General features: G+C 41.6%; 1 protein-coding gene across 1 annotated transcript in view; it reads right to left on the bottom strand.

Moving 5' to 3' along the window:
* LOC114046728 (ER degradation-enhancing alpha-mannosidase-like protein 2) overlaps window positions 1–11,953 on the bottom strand; it is an 18,390-nt gene extending 6,437 nt beyond the window's left edge. The window contains exons 1-9 of the mRNA XM_027867182.1: window positions 11,800–11,953; window positions 11,164–11,274; window positions 8,778–8,817; window positions 7,306–7,411; window positions 6,762–6,887; window positions 5,468–5,679; window positions 4,805–4,946; window positions 2,494–2,618; window positions 102–246 (exon numbers count right to left, since the gene is read on the bottom strand). Coding sequence (XP_027722983.1) covers window positions 102–246; window positions 2,494–2,618; window positions 4,805–4,946; window positions 5,468–5,679; window positions 6,762–6,887; window positions 7,306–7,411; window positions 8,778–8,817; window positions 11,164–11,274; window positions 11,800–11,906 — 1,114 coding nt within the window. The 5' untranslated portion in view covers window positions 11,907–11,953. The remainder of the gene's footprint in view (window positions 1–101; window positions 247–2,493; window positions 2,619–4,804; window positions 4,947–5,467; window positions 5,680–6,761; window positions 6,888–7,305; window positions 7,412–8,777; window positions 8,818–11,163; window positions 11,275–11,799) is intronic.
* Window positions 11,954–19,419: the final 7,466 nt, after the last annotated feature.

Here is a 19,419-nt window from a genome sequence, read left to right as displayed (position 1 = left end):
TTTCCTAACTCCCCCACCCTATCCTGGGCTCTGGTTGACTAATTTGGCATTAGGAGAGCCTAGAAGTGCAGCCGAGAGGCCAGGCTGATGCTTCCACTCACCAGGCCGAAGTGGGTATCCTTCCCGTTTCTCTACGGTGTAGCCCTGGGGAATGTTATAGAATTCTGGCAGCCCTCCAAACTGCTTCCACACCGTGTAGTAATTGAGGAATGTCCTCATGGCATTGTCAATGTCCCCAATGAGGCTCTGCAAAGAAAGACAAGCTACTCAGTCATATGATCTCTGACACAGTCTGTCCAGCTCGCTGACACCACCAAGAGCCGAGCCCTAGACAATTAGGTAGAGGAAGTCAGAGGCAGATGGTGCAATGAAAAAGGAGTAATTATTAATGACAGCAAACATTAAATGAAAAAAATAGTTAAATTCTTTAAGATGTAGGAAGCATTTTATAGACATTACCTCATTTGCTACTCATGACCCTATGAGGTAGGCTATGTTATTCACCCTGAAGAAACAGGTTCAGAGAGATTCAGTAATTTGTTGAGAGTCACACAGCTATTAAGAGACTACTTCAGGATTCATAGGATCCCAGATAAAGAGTTGCAAGGGATCTTAGAGACCACTCAGTCTAATTCTGCCTTTTACAGGTAAGGAAGGAACGGATGCAAAGAGAAGTAAAGTGACTTGATCAGTCTTCCCAAATCTCAGTCGAGCACTCTCTCCACTTCCCTACAATACTACCACTAGTTTGACTGGATTCAAAATACCTGGGTCCATAGCTATGAGACCTCTGGCAAATCATCCTACCTCTCAGGACCTCAGTTTCCTCATTTTAAAATGGGGATGATACCTGTCCAACTGGCTGAACAAAGCCACCATGAGAAAAGTGCTTTATGACCTACAATGCTGTGTAAATGTGAGCTCTTGGATCATTAGTACCATCTATATTCCGTGAGTTAGTCAGTCAACAAGTATTTATTAAACACCTACTATGTGTCAAGCACTGTACTAAGCGCTACAGCAGATAAAACAGATGGACCCTACAGACACCAGAAGAAGGTCCCTCCATTTTTAAGGGTTAATTTTTAGCTCCTTTTCCTTTCTTGCTCTCTGCCCTAGCAGACTTGATAAAAATCCCACCCCATAAGGAGAAAGCCATTGCAGACCCAATTTCTCCTTGGCCCAAGAAGATTCTGAATATGCTTTATGTAGAAAATTTTTAGTGGAGGAACTACCTAAGAACTTCCAGATGACAAAAAGCCCTGGTCTTCTCACCTTAAGGATCTGCTAGGAAAATGAAGAAGCAAGTAAGGGTTAAGATCAAGAAAATGAAGGAACTACTCCAGATGTTCTCTAAGGACCCTTCTAGCTCTGAACCAATCTGTCAGTCAACAAAGACTTCTTCAGGGCTTACCAGGGGCAGGTACTGTATTGGGCAGGGGGGTGGCACATGCATGTCCAATGCACAACATATGTTCGCATGTATGTATGTACACATGTGTACACATACACACCAATGTATCTGTGCATACACAAACACACATACATATATAACCCTGTGTCCGTATTGTGTACATGTATATCTATACACACATACATATGCACATACACACACATACTACATATACAATAAAGAAAAAATGATTTTGTTGGGGGCAATCTCCATTGGCAGATAGATACTGGGAAAGGCCTCAGGTTGGTAGTGTTTAAGTTGAGCTTCGAGGGGAACTAGAGATTCTAAGAGGCAAAGGAAGTACCTTTCGGGTACAGGAGCCTTTGCTCAAAGGCACAGGGACAGGAATGTCATCGTGCTGTTAGGACAGAACTCAGGCCAATTTGGCAGGACTGCATGGAGGGAAATTATGCCTAAAACCCATGACTCCTGCATCTCCTTCACCTCGGGCTACCCCAAATACAAAAGCAACCTAATTCAAATTCTACATTAAAAATAACTTCTTGATGTGATGAATTCAGAGGATGGAAAGTCTTACATGATCTGAGGCAGGATGAAGTAAACACAACCCCGAAAACGATACACACAGTGGCTACAACAATATAAACATAAAGAACAGCCACACACAACAGGAAAACCAAGAGCGAATGTTGCAAAATTATAAAGACCAAGAATGGCTCAAAAGAAGAGATATGAGAAGATACTCCCTGCCCACCCTTTGGCAGAGGCAAGAGGTCCACAAGTGATGTCCACAGCACATATTTTCAGACTTTTTCAATGTATTTATCAATTATGCTGATTTTTTTCCTTTTCTTTTTCTTTGTCTTTAGAAAAATATTATTTATTCTATGGAATGGCTCTCTGGATGGAGGAGGAAAAAGAATACTGGGAAAAACTAAGGTAATAAAAAAAACAATTAAAAACTTATTTTAAAAAAATCCTTCACATTTTTATTTTCACAGTAAAACTACAGCTCTGATCATTCCTACCTTCAAGCCTAGCCAACAGGCTTCCAGGGATTGAAAGATAAGTATTCTTACCTGCAAACCTGGCCAATAGGCTTCCAGAGACTGAAATACTGGCATGGAAACAGTCCCTTTGTACATCTGCACCCATAGGTACCAGTCATCAAAACGGGTGTAGTTCCGAATGGCTTTATTATACTCTGCAGTGGAGATGGGGTTAGTCATGTCAGGGAATAGGAAGGCAGCCCTCATCAGTGAATGGGGATCGGTGCATTAATACAATCCAATAAGGAGCTGGCAAAGCTGGGATGGAGTTGGAATGGTTCAAAATTCAGTAAGTAAAGGGGTTTTATGATCAAACTTCAGAAATACTTCATCCAGAATAGCCTCTTATTTTAAAGTATAGAAAACCCATCGCTAAGGCTGGCATGCCCTACCCAGGCTCTGTCATGTAGACCAGGGGCAAAGGAGACAAGGAACCCTTTGTCTGCTTCTTCTCCAATGTGGACCGCCTCCCCCCACGCGCCCCCCCCCCCCCCCCCCCCCCCCCGCCCATAAAGCCTGTCCTGGCTTGGCCAAGGATGTCTTTGCTTGCCTGTCAACCTGGCCTGCAATTGGTTTACCCTCATCCTTTTCCCTCCCCAAAGCTCTAAATCCTATGATATGGAAAAACAGATCAAACTCATTCTGCTTGACTCAGAGGGTACAGCTAAATTCAAGAGGGGAAAATGATGGGCGAGCAGATTTCCTAACAGGGAGGAATTTCCTAACAACGAGAACTGTCCAACAATGGCATAGCTACCACCAGGGGTGGGGACCCTGCAGCCTCTAGGCCACATGTGGCCCTCTAGGTCCTCAAGTGCAGCCCTTTGACTGAATCCAAACTTCACAGAACAAATCCCCTTTATAAAAGCATTTGTTCTGTAAAACTTGGACTCAGTCAAAAGGTTGCACCTGAGGACCCAGAAGGCCACATGTGACCTTGAGGCCACAGGTTCCCCACCCCTGGCTGCTACCCACTCCAACACCCTGTACTGGGTGGGAGGCTGGAAAGGATGACTTCTAGAGACCTTTCTGGCTCAGAGGCTACTGTTAAAAGGGTTTTGAAAAAGACAGTAGCAACATTCATAGGGATTATCTCCCTTACTCCCTTCTCTGTACTCCTGGCGTTACAGAAGCCTACAGAAATTGTCCACATGTTCTTATGTCTTCACTAGTGCCAACAGTCTATCCACTCTCTCACAACATCAAGGCAGGTATGAGGGTGGAGGCTCAGACCCTACAAAGCCAGAAGTCACAGAAGCTGTCCCTGTTTCCTTATGTCTTTCTTTCTTTTTTTTAAAGGCAATTGGGGTTAAGCGACTTGCCCAGGGTCACACAGCTAGTAAGTGTCAAGTGCTTGGTCTGAGGATGGAATTGAACTCAGGTCCTCCTGACTTCAGGGCCGGTGCTCTATCCCCTGCGCCACTTCTTGCTCTTCCTGTTGATGGTCTAAGCCTTCCTATAGTTAGGTCCTCAGTCCCAGGATCAGAGTCCTCTTCTAGCTCTTCTTTGTAGCTGGGAGGCCACCTTGCCCAGCCTGAGCTCAGGAAGGGCCTACCATGCTGGCAAGGATTCAAGCATGAGGCTACGACATGAGTTCTAGGTTTATGTTTTGAGGTCCAGACAATCTAGCAAAGTTTGGAGGTGCTGCACTGGGAAAGCCACACTGAGCGGGGAACATTTTGGCCATCTAACTGCCATGTTAGGCAGCATCTACTAAACAAGGTTGCAATCTACATTGGAGTAGGGAGTACCAACATCAACAAAATCACACATTACTGAAATGTAATCTTATGAGAAAGCTAGACAATCTCTCCAGTTTGACAAAGGAAGTCTGATTGGCTCCCAATCCGAGAAGAGACCTTATGCTACATAAAGTCTCTGCTGCAATACAAATTAGGGTCATTAAATGACTCCAGGAGGATTGTCAGAAGTCAGGCTCCCAAATTCTCAAGTAAACATGAGATAGAGCAGAGGGAGCTATGGGGAAAGAAAAACCAACAACCCTATTCAACAGAGCGCCAGAGAAGTCATGTCTTCTCCTTCCAGCAAAAACAGTTCAAAAAAGTAGGAGCTAATCAGTCACCAGCTTTGAAGCTCTGGCTTCTACCTTCTGGGAAATGCCACATGTTTGGCATAAAGGTCAAGAGACTCCTTTTATATTGTGATAATGTATCACTGCAGGGGAATTTCATCATTAAAAAAAAAAATAGGTCCCAGCCCTCATGTAGGCCTGAAGGTCACAATGAGTTACTGGCATCTAATTTAGTTTTCCAGAATGAAAGGCTGGAGTCCCTAGGTACAGGCACTCCACCCACACGCAAAGAGATGGAATCTTTCTTACCCAAAAACATGGACATCAGCTCTTTGTCCTGAAGCAGGATAGCTCCCTTCACCAGGTACTCGAAGTAGGAATCCACACCTGCACCTATGCCAGCATCCTGAGCCACCCACTTGCCTGTCACCACATCAATGTGGTTGCCTACCTGTGAGAAAAAAGTAGGTCTGAACCGAAGGCCCACAGCCAAGCCCCCCTCCCCCCACCGACACCTCACATAACACCTGCATAGCTTCCCATCCCCACCAGGGGGACACATACAATATAGGCATACAGGGAAACTTTCTTCCCATCATATCCACAGGGTCTGTTATCGGCTTGGATATGGGATCCATTATACTATTATTAGAAACATTTCTAGGAAGTATAGCCAAATGCCCTGCAAATCTGAAAAATTCAAGATGAAAAAACTCAAGGCCCCTTTTTGCTCTCTGAATTGTACTTTCCCGATCCCATCCCCCATGCCCATTATAATTTGGTGGTGGTCTATTTTAAGAGTCCTAAGTACTCCAGAAAAAAGCCTGGATAACAAGTCAAGTACCGCTCTACATTCTACCTCTCTAGGTTTTCCTTGGCCTGGCTTCAGCTCCTGGCTCAAAGCCCTTTGCCACGGAGGCCATCCCAATGTGTCAGGTCTGAGTCAAACAGGAAGAGTATCCTCCTACTCACCAGCCCAATATCTGACCGGCTTTTCCATAAGCCCTTCAGGGCCCTTCTGGCTACGTCCTCAAATACTGGATCACCAGTCAGGCTGCTCAGGGTGGCAAATTCTACAATGAAGGTCCCTATCCCAGCAGTGCAGGTCACAGGAGTTTCTCCGGGATTCACACCATGCATCAAGTTCACTGTTCCATATGGCATCCCCGTAGGGGTCTGAAAAGCTGAATCACAGAGAGGTGGGGCAAAAGGCTAAGGCTCAGGGCAAATCCCACACCTTAGAGCATTCCAAGGTTGATGGGGCCTCCCACTCAGAATACTGGAAGTTGAGGCTAGAGCCCTGGACTACTGATGCAGTCCCTGAGAAAAAGGGGCCAGACCTGGCATGTTAGTCCCTAGTGGGCATGTTTTCTTTCATGGGGATTTCCTCTTCCAACCAGAAGAACCCACACTTCCTCAAAATCTTCAAATTCCCTAATGGCAACAGGCTTAGAGAATCTCACTGTCCAATGAGCCCAGGGGAGTGTTATGGCCAAAGGTAACAATGGAAATGTATGGAGAATTTCACATTGTCCTAAAACAAAGCAACAGCAAGGCAGGGCTGCCAGTACAGTGAATCACACAGGATACACTACTGAAAAGGAAGTTGCCGAGTATGTTATCAGTGCTATGTGGCTCAGGACCTGGGTTTTACTCTTTCCAGAGGCAAGTAGCATTTCAAGAGAAAAAAGGAAAGCCCGCATGATGCCTGCATGTTGGGGGCACTGGGGAGGATGGGGGTGGGTCCATGTTTAGATACAGTTAGAAAACTTCAATATCCACAGACAGAGTGTACCGCTAACTACATTCCTATTGCCAGCAGGGATGGTGAGACCAAGGTATAGTTGGTGAGCCTTAGCCCAGTACAAACATGGCTTTCCTCCAGCAAGCAGGCGTTTGTCTGGGCCATGCTTCCATTACAGCTGGGTAGCAGACTTGGAAGGGAAGGAGTAAAGGGTTACTTATTCAAGGTAAGGGACTTACACCTACTAGGCCCTCCTTAAGCGCTACTGCTTCCCTGCCAACAACAATGAAATCAGCTTATTCAACCATAAACCAATTCTAGGAAAGTAACAGCAAGACTTCAGAGCAATCAAGACTCTCATTTCTCTCACCCCATATTTTCCGCCTGGGCCCGGGGGAGAGGGGAGAACAACTATTTACAATAGGAAATCAACTTACATATAAGCCCACTGTGTCAGGTGAGCAATACCAGACACAACTGACCCACACACACCCTTGGAAATGGGGAAAGGTCTGTCCATACCTGGAAGAAGTTTTCGAGCTGCCTCCTCGGCCATCCTCAGGAGAGGTCCAGAACAAGGCCATCCTGCCTCCACCTCTACTCCAGCCTTCTTAGACAGCAGGTGAGCCGACAAGAGGCTTCCTACCACTGAAGAATAAACATCGAGTTAGCGCTAGCACCAAGAAACTCGATGGCTCATTCATACAAAATCAAGAAGCTGGATACTTCAGAAGAGATCAAAGGGTCATAAATTTAGAGCTGGAAAGCATCTTTGGAGGCCGTTCAGCCCAACTCCTTCATTTTTTTTTTTAAACAGATGAGGAAACAATCTGAGAGAAGTTAAAGGCTTACTCAATAGTTACATGAAATGAAGGTGTCTTCCCTTCCCTGACCCTTTTCCACAATGAGGGGTTGCTCTCTCAGACACTGGGTCTGGTGGTGACTCCTTGAAATTACTTGTCTTTCTGAAGTCAGCCCTCCTCCACCTCCCCCTACTTGCCTAGTGAAAGATCCAGGCCCTTTTCCAAAGGCTCTGGGTCCCTGAGGTCTCCTGGGCAGCACTTACCTCGAATGTTGGTTTCAAACACAGAGGCATTGACATCGATGTCAAAATCCACACTTTCCTGAAGCACATCAACAACTCTCTGGAATTCAGTGACATTTCCCAAAATCTGAAAGAACAAAGACAGGAAATCCCAGGAGAGGTAAGGCCACTTGGGGGCAGGGAGGGAGAGGGAGCTAAAGAAACAAAATGCAAGATTTACGAGCCTTGCCCTGGCACTTCCTTCATGGATCAAGCTCCGGATCTTGGTCTCAGGTTGCTTCTTTTCCCCTTTGTGAATATGCTAGAGTTGCTGTCTACTTAATTAATAGGAGAAAAGCTCTCAAAGCCAAGTGATAAGCTATGTAAGGAAAATATTTGAGAGTCAGGAAAAGGAAATCTTCCCCAGTTCCCACCCCCAATATTTTTGTTCAGATCACTACAACAGTCACCCTTCCTGCTTCCAGGATGAGTAATTAAGCAAAGAGATCAGAAATCAGCCCAATTTCTTTGTCTCTGTTCACCCAGGAAGCCTCACAGGCAGAAGTTGTGCCCAGGCACTCACCTACCAAGTAAATCTTCTCCAAACCCTGATGCTGACATTTTAAAATACTGTATTGTGGCTACTCTTTGCCATGGGATTCAAGGCCCCCCATAACATGGGCCCTATCAACCTTTTGGATTGATCCCTCATTATTCTCCTATGTAAACACCTCCATTCTAGTCAGACCAAGTCTTACCATCCTCATTACAATAATGCTTCATGCTGGCCCTCCTACCAGGAAAGCATCTATCCTAATTTCCCAACACAAATCCTACTTATCCTTTAAGGCCCAGCCAAAGATCCACACCTCCCTACAAGAAACTATCTGGGTTACTCCAACCCAGAGGGATCTGACACTTCTGAACCACAGCACCAACAGCGTACCATTCACTGGGCACTGAGCAGAGACTGCCTTGTAACCTCTCATATTATATTGTGTTATGTTACGTTACATTGTTGTGTTATATTATGTTACATTATGTTGTGGATGCTACATTATATCTTACTCTGTATCTCACAGTTTAACTTTCCGGACTGGGGAGATGAGATGGGAGATGGGAAGACAGTCTTGGCACTCCATCAAAACTGTAAGTACCCTGAGGGTCAGGATCACATGTTCTTCTCTGCATTTTCCTCACTGCCCACAGCACTTCCTTGGACTCCTAAAAGCTAACACAACCTGAGCCTGCCAGGCCCTCCGGGCTGCTCCGATCCCCACTCCTGGTGCAGGTCAATGTCCCAAAAAATTGTCAGGTCACAAACACTCTCCTGAGGAGAAGCCAGTCAAGCGGGACTAATTCTCCACAACTTCAACTGAGTGACTTGATATTATCGATTCTGAATAACCAGGGGAAAAACATGGAGGGGTGAATCATTTTTTAATTGAAATAAACTCAGTAAAGAAAGAGCAACATGAGAAAGGAAATAAGAAAGACAAAAAAAATACACTTACCAACAAGGTGTCCAGGGCATCTATCAGTGTCAGGGAAAAACTGCAAAAGGACAAAAACCCCCACTGTTTCTTTTTCTAATGTTTACTTATTTTTTAACATTCATTTTTAAAAATTTTGAATTCCAAAATTTCTGCCTCCCTCTAGTCTCCCCCACACATTGAGAAGGCAAGCAAAATGATACTCATTATACATGTGAAGTCATGCAAAACATATTCCCATATTAGCAATGTTGCAAAAAAAAAATAATAAAGTAAAAAAAAAAGTTTCAATTTGTAGGGTCTATCAGTTCTCTCTCTAGAGGTGAACAGCATTAAATCATGAGTTCTTTGGAACTGTTCTATCTACAACATTCATTGTATTGATCAGAGTAAATAAGTTTTTCACAGCTGATTATCATTACAATATTGCTCTTACTATGTATAATGTTTTCCTGGTTCTGCTCAATCAGTTCATATAAGTCTTCCCAGGTTTTTCTGAAACCATCCCCTATGCCATTTCTCATAGTACAATCATATACCACAACTTGTTCAGCCATTCTCCAATTGATGGGCATCCCCTCAATTTCCAATTCTTGCCACCACAAAAAGAGCTGCTACAAATGTTTTTGTACATTTGGTCCTTTTCTTTTGATCTCTTTAGGGTACAGATCTAGTAGTGGTACTGTTGGGTCAAAGGGTATACACAGTTTTATATCCCTTTGGGCATAGTTCCAAATTGTTCTAAAGAATGGTTGGACCAGTTCACAACTCCAACAATGCATTACTGTACCTATTTTTGCACATCCCCTCCACCATTTGTCATATTCTTTTCCTATCATGTTAGCCAATCTGATAGGTGCGAGGTGGTATCTCTGAATATTAAAATATTATTATGAATATTAAAACAATATTCATCTCTCTAATTATTAGTGATTTAGAGCATTATTTCAAATGACTACTTGATTTCTTCTTCTGAAAACTGCTTATTCATATCCTCTGATTAATCATGAATTGGGGAATAGCTCCTATTTTTATAAATTTGGCTCAGTTTCCTATGTATTTGAGAAATGAAACACCTCCATTGTCTACTGAGAATCCTTTAGGGATGCAGGGAGCCTCTCTGAGCCTCAGCTACTCTAGTTTAGTTCCTTTCTGTGCAGATTTAAAGACTACCCTATCATAATATCTGCTTCCTGGAAGTAATTCAACAGTTATGAGTGATTCAAACTCGAAGGGAAGAGAGGTGCCTGAAGTGAAAGCTGAGCAAAGCATGGAAAAGATAAATAGAGTAAGCAAAAGAGAGAGGAGAGTCAATGGAAAGCAAAAGAGTATCAGGAAAGACAAGGTACTTCCCCGTCCCCTACACACAAATACACAGTTTATTAGATCATTTCTGGCAATTGAGACCTCTGTAATGTGCCCAATATACCCCAGTGCCAACACTCAGACCAGAATCTCACTTTACGGTACTTCCTGTTGTGCCTCCTCCCTGGCCCACCCCAAAACAGCACAAACTCATTCTAGGCTCTGCTCACTAAATTGATTATTATACTATCCACCCCCTCACTCCTTTATTCTTCCCTCCTTCCTCCCCCCAAGCAAATCATACCAATCTTTCAAGATACCTATCTCAAGTCCTTCCTGGACATCTCCAATCAACACTCATCAGTGCTTTTCTTGACTGCCAGTTGGAAAGCTGACTGAATGTCCCATATACTTTGGCATTTGGCCCTGTCAACTGACCACTTTTAAACCTGTACTACCAATGGATCACATTTCCACAGCACTTTAATGTGTACAAAAGATTTTTATTCTAAACCACTCAGTGAGATAGGCAGTGCAGTTTTGTTTTTTTAAACAGATGTGGAAAATGAGATTAAAAGAATATTAAGTGACTTGGTTAACGTCACACAGCTAGTGTTGGTACCTAGTTTCCAGGAAACCCAGATTTCCTGTCTCCAAGACAAATGGTCTATTACAATATAAGCAGCAACCAGGACCTCGAAGAACATCATGCTATCATAGATTGTTATTTTGTGTGTTCGACTTCCCAGGACACTTACGACTACAATCTGTCACTGAAGCTGTTTATCCCTGGACAAGTCACACCCCTTCTGGGGGCCTCAGCTTCTCCATCCCTCCCCATCCCCCCTACAGTGAGAGTAGTAAGAGTAGGAGACTTATTTTCTAATTGCTCTACCAGCTCTGACACTGAGTGACTCAGTGCTGGGCTTAGAATAGCCAGTACTGTTCTGAATCCCCGCCCCAAACAGCTCAGCTCCGTTAGCAGAGAACTCTTCCGGAACCAGGTCCTTAAGGTCAGAGAGACTCAGGCTCATCGGCTACCCGGCCAGGTCAGCAGCCCGATTAGCCCTAGGCTCGTCCCCACCCCGCCCTCCGGCCCTACCTTCCCCAGGTGTCCTGCCCGTCGCAGGTGAGCGGCCGCAGCTCGTCATAGGGGAAGGCGTTCTCCAGGTAGTTGTTGTAGGCGTGATAGAACATAGACTTGACTCGCTCCCTGGGGCAAGAAAGAAAGTGGAGGGGCAAGAGGGGAAGAAGAAGGAGAGAAAGAGAGAAGACGGGGTCGGGGTGAGGGCAAGAAAGAAAGAGCAAAACGCGGGGCCACAAAGGAAGGGGCAGAGCGAGGCAAGAAATAAAGGTGGGGGATTGGGAAGCAAGAACTCAGGCGGGGGCAGGACAAGAAAATAAGAAATCAGGAGAAGAGATGAGAAATCAGGACAGGAGAGACCAAGAGGGAAGGTGAAAAATCAAGGGGGGGTGACAAATAGGGTAAGGGGCGAGAAATCAGGAAGGGAGGAGAAAAAAATAAGGAGGGAAGGAGAGAAATCAGGCGGGGAAGCCGCAGCCTGATTTCTGCACCCTGCTGACCAAGCAGGGGGCCTCACCCCCGGGCAAGTGCCCAGATGCTCAGCCCCAGACCCCACGGGCAGAGTCGGGAACGTGGGACCCGGAGTGGGGAGTGAGGGGGGCGGGGAGGGAGAGGTCCCGTCCCGCCTCCTCTACAGACCCGGTCCCTGCTCACCTGTAGTGGGCCGGATCCGGCGCGGGACCCTCGGGCTCGGGCGCATTGTGGTGCAGGGGCAGCACCGCGCACAGAAGGCAGAGCGAGTAGAGCGGGCACCAGGGCATGGGGCACAGGTACTCTCGGCAACGCCGGCATAGCCCCGCAGCCGCCTCCGCCGCGCTTCCGGGGTCTCCTGCGCTCCCTGCTGCGCCTGCGCTCCTCTCCGCAGGCCGCGGCGCACTACAAGACCCAGCATGCAACGGGGCCCCGCAGTGTAAACCGGGAAGTGTGGTCCCGAAGTCTGAGGGAGGCTTACCCAGTGGTCTAGCTTTGAGATCCTGTGCTGCTGAGATCTCTCTGTTACTTTCCCCTCCACTCCTTATGAAACTGTTATAACGTCAACATCATAAGACCATAGACCTAGAGCTCGAAGGAGACCTTGGAAGCCATCTAATTCAAACCTCTCATTTTACAGATGAGGAAACTGAGGCTCAGAGGAATTGAGTGACTTGCCCAAAATCACACAGGCTGGGCTGGGATTCGAACCCAGTCCCCCTGCAGAAGGTAGTGTGGTGTAAATAGGACACTGAACTTGGAATCAGAAAATATGTCTTCAAATCTCACCTCAAGACAGTTACTAGTATTGTGGCCCTGGACAAATAAATTACTGGGCCTCAGTTTCCTCATCTGTAAAATGAAGGCCCCTTCATGGCCCCTCCAACTTTAAATCTTTGATCTTATGACTCCAAAACAGATTTTCTCTGTACCACCCTGCTTTCTGTACTTTTAAAATCTACTTCAACTACATCATTTTACAGATGAGGAAACCGAGGCAAATTTTCCCAAGGTTACTACTAGTAACTGGCAGGGCTGAGATTGAAATACAGATATCCTGACTCTCCTAGACGGCCCACTTTCTTTTTTCCTTTTTAAAGAAATCTTAATGTAAACTAAGCAGAAATAAGGATTAGACCCATTATTTCATTCCTATAGAGAACTCTCTCTACCACTTCAGGTTGGTACCTTTTCTGCCACTTAGAATGTTACCCAAAGCACTGAGCAGTTAATTGCCCAGGTTCACATGAACAGTAATTTATCAGAGTTAGGACTCGAACCCATGTCTTCATGGATGACTTTCTATCCACTGTGTTACCAAACAGAGACATTCAAATACAGAAATAAGAATTTGAACCACAGCATTGCATGTGAAACCATCACCGGTTAGTTACAGTTTGTTTAAGTGGGATATTTTCCACCTAAACATTAACATTAACAAGATACAGTATTAACAAAAGTCAGCCTGTTTCTTTCTGAGTCCCCAACTGGTCTTTTTTTTTTTCTGTGTATTATTTTTTCTTGGTCTTGTGGTTTAGTATTTTTGGTTCTTCTTTCTTTGTTCTATAACACTCCCTATATCTTCCCATATTCCTTAATAGTCTTCATATTTGTCATTGCTTTAAGCATTACAATCATATAACACAATCTGTTCAGTCATTTCATTCCCCAATCACTGGAGACATGGATTTTTTCCAATTTGCTGCTGTTATGAATAATGATGCTAGTAATATTTTTGTACAGATAGATCTTCTTCTTTCTTCCAATAAAATCTTTAAGATAGAGTCCTCGGAATAGGGTTACTGGAGCAAAGGGATTTGTATCTCTTATTGTATTATGTGATGCCACTTTCCAAAAAGATTTTGACAATTTACAGCTGCACCAAGAAGGGTGATAGTGGCCCTGTTTCTCCACAACCCTGCCAGCGTTGAATTTTATCATTTCCAATTCTCTTTGCCAATTTAATGGGTATAAAGTGGTATCACAGAGTTGTAATTTTCATTTCCCTAATTATAAGAGTTTGTCATTTTTTCCAGGTAGTTCTTTGATCATTTTCATTTCTTTTAAAATCTGACAATTCATAATCTTTGATTGCTTACCTATTGGATCATGCTTCTTTAAGAAAATTATCTATTCCTTGTACATTTTGAATGTCAGACATTTACTAGAAATATCTTTAGTAAATATTTTTCCCAATCTGTTTCCTTCTTCATTTTGAATGAACAACTTTCTTGTAATGTAAAAGCTCTTTATTTTTATGTACTAAAATCCAGCTTTAAAAAACAAGTATTGGGGCAGCTAGGTGGCGTAGTGGATAGAGCACCAGCCCTGAAGTCAGGAGGACCTGAGTTCAAATCCAGTTTCAGACCAAACACTTGATACTTACTAACTGTGTCACCCTGGGCAAGTCACTTAACCCCAATTGCCTAAAAAAAAAAAAAACCAACTATTTATTGTAGAGCTAAGAATTTTCCACCTCTCCATAGTTGTGGTAGATATAGCAGTTCATTGTCTTACTATATGTTGTCAATTATCTTAAAATGTTAATTAACTTTAAAATTCAATACTAAACACAGTTCCTACATATATCCCTACATAAAGCAATGTTTTTTTAATTCAGTTTTAATTTCAGTTCCAAATTCTTGCCCTCCCACATCTGCCTCCCCCACCCATTGCAAATGCAAGAAAAACAAAACCTGTTACAAGTAGGCATAGTCAAGCAAATCAAATTCATGCATTAGCTATATCCAAAAAAAAAAAATGCTTCAGTCTTTTTTAAAATAAATTGTTATTGGTGTCGTTTGTTTCTTACATCACTGTAGTTATCCCAAACATCCCTTCTTCATCTTTTCATGGGGCTATTCCATGGAACAAATACTATTTTTTTTAAAGAAAAAAAAACAGCATAACTGATACATTGAAAAAGTCCCAAAATGTGCAATGTGTAACAGCTGTGGATCTTCCACCTCTAGGAAGGGGTGGGTAAGGGTATTTTCTCATATTTCTTCCAGACCTACTTGATCTTTGTAATGTTTGTAATGTATATTCACTTTTGATTTTTGTTTTTTTGCAGTGTAGTTCTTTTTACATTGTTGTAGTTACTGTGTATATTGTCTTCTTGCCTCTGCTTACTTTACTCTGAATTAGTATAAAGATTTTTTCCCCCATTTGACCACATCCCTTCTTATCCTAGGTGCATTAATATTATCTGTGCTGAAGATTTTCAATTTGACGTAATCAAAAATATGCTTCCATCTGTGCTCTGAGTCCATCATCTCTGTATCTGGTTGTTAATAGCATGTTTCATCATGGGTCCTCTGGAACTGTGTTTGGTTCTGTTGTGTTGATTAGAGTTTCTAAGTCTTTCAAAGTTGTTTGTTTTATGGTGTTAACATTAAGTTTTACAAAACTTTAAACTTTCCCGTTCTGTTTGAAATGACAATATCCATCTGGAATTACCCCTGCTTCCAACAATAATGAACCTTTGTCCCATTTCCCAAACCCCCTCTCCATTCTTTTTTTTTTTTTGACCATTCTTTGTAAGATGCCCTCTTTGATACTCCAAATCAACTTATTTATCATTCACTTGTTAATAAAAACAGTGCTACAGTTGTTGGTTCTGACTCACAGTGATCATAAGGAGATATTAAATAGTTAATCACAAATGTAAAGAATCTATTGAGTTTAATATTTATCTTGATGATACACCTCATGCTCCATGTTTTTTGTTGGTTTTGCTGAATTGTTGAATAATCCTCTTTTGTCTTAGAAGAGATTGCTTAGATTTGCTGGGTAGTTGATTGGGGGTGAAGTCCAGTATCTCGTTTTTTGACATATTATATTCCAGCTTCTGTCCTTTCTCTTTTTTGAGGAAAGTCTTGAGAATATCAAATCGATGTTTCTTTGATATGTGATGTTTTTCTTTTTGGCTGTTTATTTAAAAAAAATTATCCCTTTGTCACTGCAGTCTAAAGTTAACAATGCTGTATGTAAGTTGAATTTAAGACTCACCCATGTCAGCATCCTGTGAATTCTGTCAATTTGCAATTAGTCCATAGTTTTCAATATTTTTTAATTTTTTTTTTAATTTTTGGGCAATTGGGGTTAAATGACTTGCCCAGGGTCATACAGCTAGCGTCAAGTGTTTGGTCTGAGTGCAAATTTGAACTCAGGTCCTCCTGACACCAGGGCCGGTGCTCTATCTGCTGCGCCACCTAGCTGCCCCCCATACTTTTCAATATTTTTAGAGAATATTCTTGGATGGTTTTCTTATGTGTAGTGGTCAGATTTTTTCCTTCTTCATAGCTTTTTGGAAGCCTGACATTTCTTAAATTTTTCTTTCTTTGCTCCACTTTCCAGAAATGTAATTCTTGTTTGCATAGATACCAAATAATTTTCCATTGTGTAGTTTGCTAGGTACACTTTTCTGTTTCCTTTAACATATAACAACTGAAATCCATTCCATTCTGAAAGTCATTATTCTATGATTAGATTTGATGTGGAGAAAGGGAAATATATTTTTGTCTGTAATTCGCTGAAATTCATATTTTATCCACACACAGGAAAAATAAACAGAAATCAAATAATAAAGCATTTAATTGAACAATACTTTAAAAATCCATAACTACTAGGAAAATCCATATAATAAAATCATTTAATCATCTTAATTCTTCATGCTACATCATACTGGCTTTGGAGTCAGATCTGGGTTGAAATTCCTTTTCTGATACTTATTATTTCTGTGGCCTTGGGGAAATCACTTTACCTCTCAAAAAGGTTCCTCAGGAAGCTGCTGTGAAACACTTCACCACTCTCCACAAAAAGTCTTTAGTCTTAACTTCAGTCTGAATCGAGGGAGTTACTTTATTTTATCTCTTTCTACCTCAAGGATAGACATCACTCCTCACAGTATCCACACATCATCCTTGAGTTTTATGAAGTGGGGGATAAATATATGCACCATTTTTGTTTGGTCCTTTCAATTCCCATCATGCCCTGTCATTCAAATTATCCTGAAACTTTAAGTCTTAAAAAGTCACCAAACATTTCAAAGGGATAGGGAAAAACAGTTAGTTCTCTCCTGACTCTTTTGTCTTCACAGCAAAGCTCTTATACCTCTTTGAAATGTTTCCATCATTCTATTCTCCAAAAAGCATTGGTTTTCATTGCCTATCTTTAAAAAATAATTTCTAATGACACTTCTAAATTGCCAATTTTCATTATCATCCTGGCTGAGATTTCTTAGTCATACCCAAATCTTTCCTTATTTTATTTTATAATATAATTGTTCATTCCATTTCTTCATTTAATTCTGTCAATGTATTTTTTAAAAAAAATTTCTTGTGCACAGCAAAGAAGAAAAGAAAACTCAGAAGGAAGCACAGAAAAGCATGGTAGTTTTGAAAATGATGTGTAATACTTATTACGTAGTTGTTGGGGTTTTTTTTTAAGTAAATAGTGTGAAATGGAGATTCATGGTTTCATGATGAATCCTCTTTGTGTGTTGTGCTGTGTACATGGAAATACTTTTTTTTCTTTTTGTATTTAAGTTCAAAATGAACAAAAAAAAATTTTAAGAGAAAATAAATGATGACTATTTAACAACCCCCCCCCCAATTTTTTTTCTTGTATCACAAGAAAATTCTAGTTCAGTTTCTGATGTTCCTGTTGGTGAGCTCCTTGAGAAGAGGAACTGTCTTTTACCATTCTTTGTATCCCCAAAGCTTAGCATGATACCGGGCACACAGTAGATGCTTAATAAATGTTTATTGACAAACTCAAATATGTCAAACATGTGGCCTGAAAGCTGCATTCAGCTCACAATATTCCCAAGTATGGCCAGATTAAAATGTAGCTCCTATATGATTTTAATGTGTTGCTATATTAATAATAATAACAAAAATAATAATAAAGAAATAGAAACATGTGTGATTTTCTAAGTCAATATGTGACCTTTAGGCATCCTTATGTACAGTTTAGTGGTTTTTATTTCTATTTGAGTTTGATACCATCAGACTAACTAGCTGTTGGCATGATATATTTTTCTTCTGATGTTTTTGTCTTTACTTTTTTAATCCATAACTTTTTTTTAATCATGTCTGGATTTTTAAAGTTTTCTTTGAGTGTTTTCTTTCCACTGCAACCAACAAATTTCCTTCTGAAGGGTTTCTGGTGTTTGGGGCATTTTTTTTGAGGTAAATATTACAGAGCTCTGCCTTCTTTCAAACTCTTGATGTTTTCCTCTTCCAGGAAGTCCGAATGCACTTTCCACAACACCACAGCTATAAAGGATGACAGTAGGCACCAAGACTAACTGGTACCTGAAAGTAGAATCTCCTCTGTAATATTTTTGACAAATAGTCATCTAAGCTTTCCATCCCAAGGATGGGAAATTCGCTATCAAGGCAGCCCATTCTATTTATGAACAGCTTTATTTGTTGGAAAGTTTGTCTTTTTACGGAGTGGAAACCCACCTTTCTGTAACTTTCACCCATTGTTTCTTTTTCTGCCCTCTGGAGCCAATCATAATGAGTCTAGCCATCTTCCTCCTCCATATTAAAAAAAAAAAACTAATTTTTTTTTACATCACCAAAATTGTCCCCAGTGTCTTTCTCCCTCCCAGAGAGCCATCTCATATAACAAATAACATTCTTAAAGAAAAAAGAGAAAAAGAAAAAAAATAGCAAAACTAATCAATACATCAAAAAAGTCTGGAAATACATCTGAAAGTTCAAAATCTATCACACCTATGAACCTCTCATCTCTGAAAAGGGATGGAAATGAGGTTATTTTCTCATATCTCTTCTTTGGAACAATGCTTGCTTTTTGTAATTTTACTACATTTACTTTTGGTTGTTTTGTGGCTATTCTTTCCAGTTACATGTTATAGTCTTTGTATATATTGTTTTCTTGGCTCTAATTACTTCACTTGGCATCATTTCATGTGAATATTTTCATGCTTCTTTGTATTTATTATATTTCTCACTCTTATGTAACAATAATATCCCATTACATTCATATACCAAAATTTGTTTAAGCATTCCCTAATATATGGGCATCTACTTTGTCTCCAATTCTTTGCTATCACAAAAAGTGCTGCCATATTTTGGTGTACATAAGAACTTTCTTCTTATCGATGGGTTTTTGGGTGGCATAATCCAAGTAGCAAAATCTCTGGTTCAGAGGGTTTGGACATTTTAGTCATTTTATTTGCATAATTCCAAATTGCTTTCCAAAATGGTTATACTAATTCATAGCTCTACCAACGATGCACCAGTGTGCCTATCTTCTCACAACCCCTCCATCATTGACTATGTCCATCTTTCATCATCTTTGTCAATTTGCAGGGTGTGAGGGGAAGCTTCAGGATTGATTTGATAAGTGTTTATCTTATTATTAGTGATTAAGAGCCTTCTTTTATACAGTTGTTAATAGTTTGCAATTCTTTTTGTGACAATTGTTTGTTCATATCCTCTGATCACTTATCTCTTGGGTTTTCCCCCTTCCGTGTTTGAAGATGGCAATCACATTCTGTCTTAGCTTGGCTTCTTCAGAATAAATTTCAGAAACCCACATCATCCATCCACCCAGCCAGCCAGGTTAGAAACTTTGTAGACATTTCCCTCTCTCTCTACCCATTGTTTAGTCAGTCACCAAGCTCTTTCTATTCTGTTTCTTCAATCTCTCTTTCATTTGGCTCCTTCCCAGTCTCACAGTTGGCTCCCCAGACCAGGCTCTCATCTACTGTCTCTCAGAGTCTTATATTAGCCTCCAAATTGCTCTCCTCACTTCTAGTATCTGCCT

The sequence above is a fragment of the Vombatus ursinus genome, unplaced genomic scaffold, assembly GCF_900497805.2.
Source record: "Vombatus ursinus unplaced genomic scaffold, bare-nosed wombat genome assembly UNPS02014785.1, whole genome shotgun sequence".
NCBI classification, from domain to species: Eukaryota; Metazoa; Chordata; class Mammalia; order Diprotodontia; family Vombatidae; genus Vombatus; species Vombatus ursinus.
Note: the sequence above shows the minus strand (reverse complement) of the source record. Positions and strands in the feature narration are given on the sequence as shown.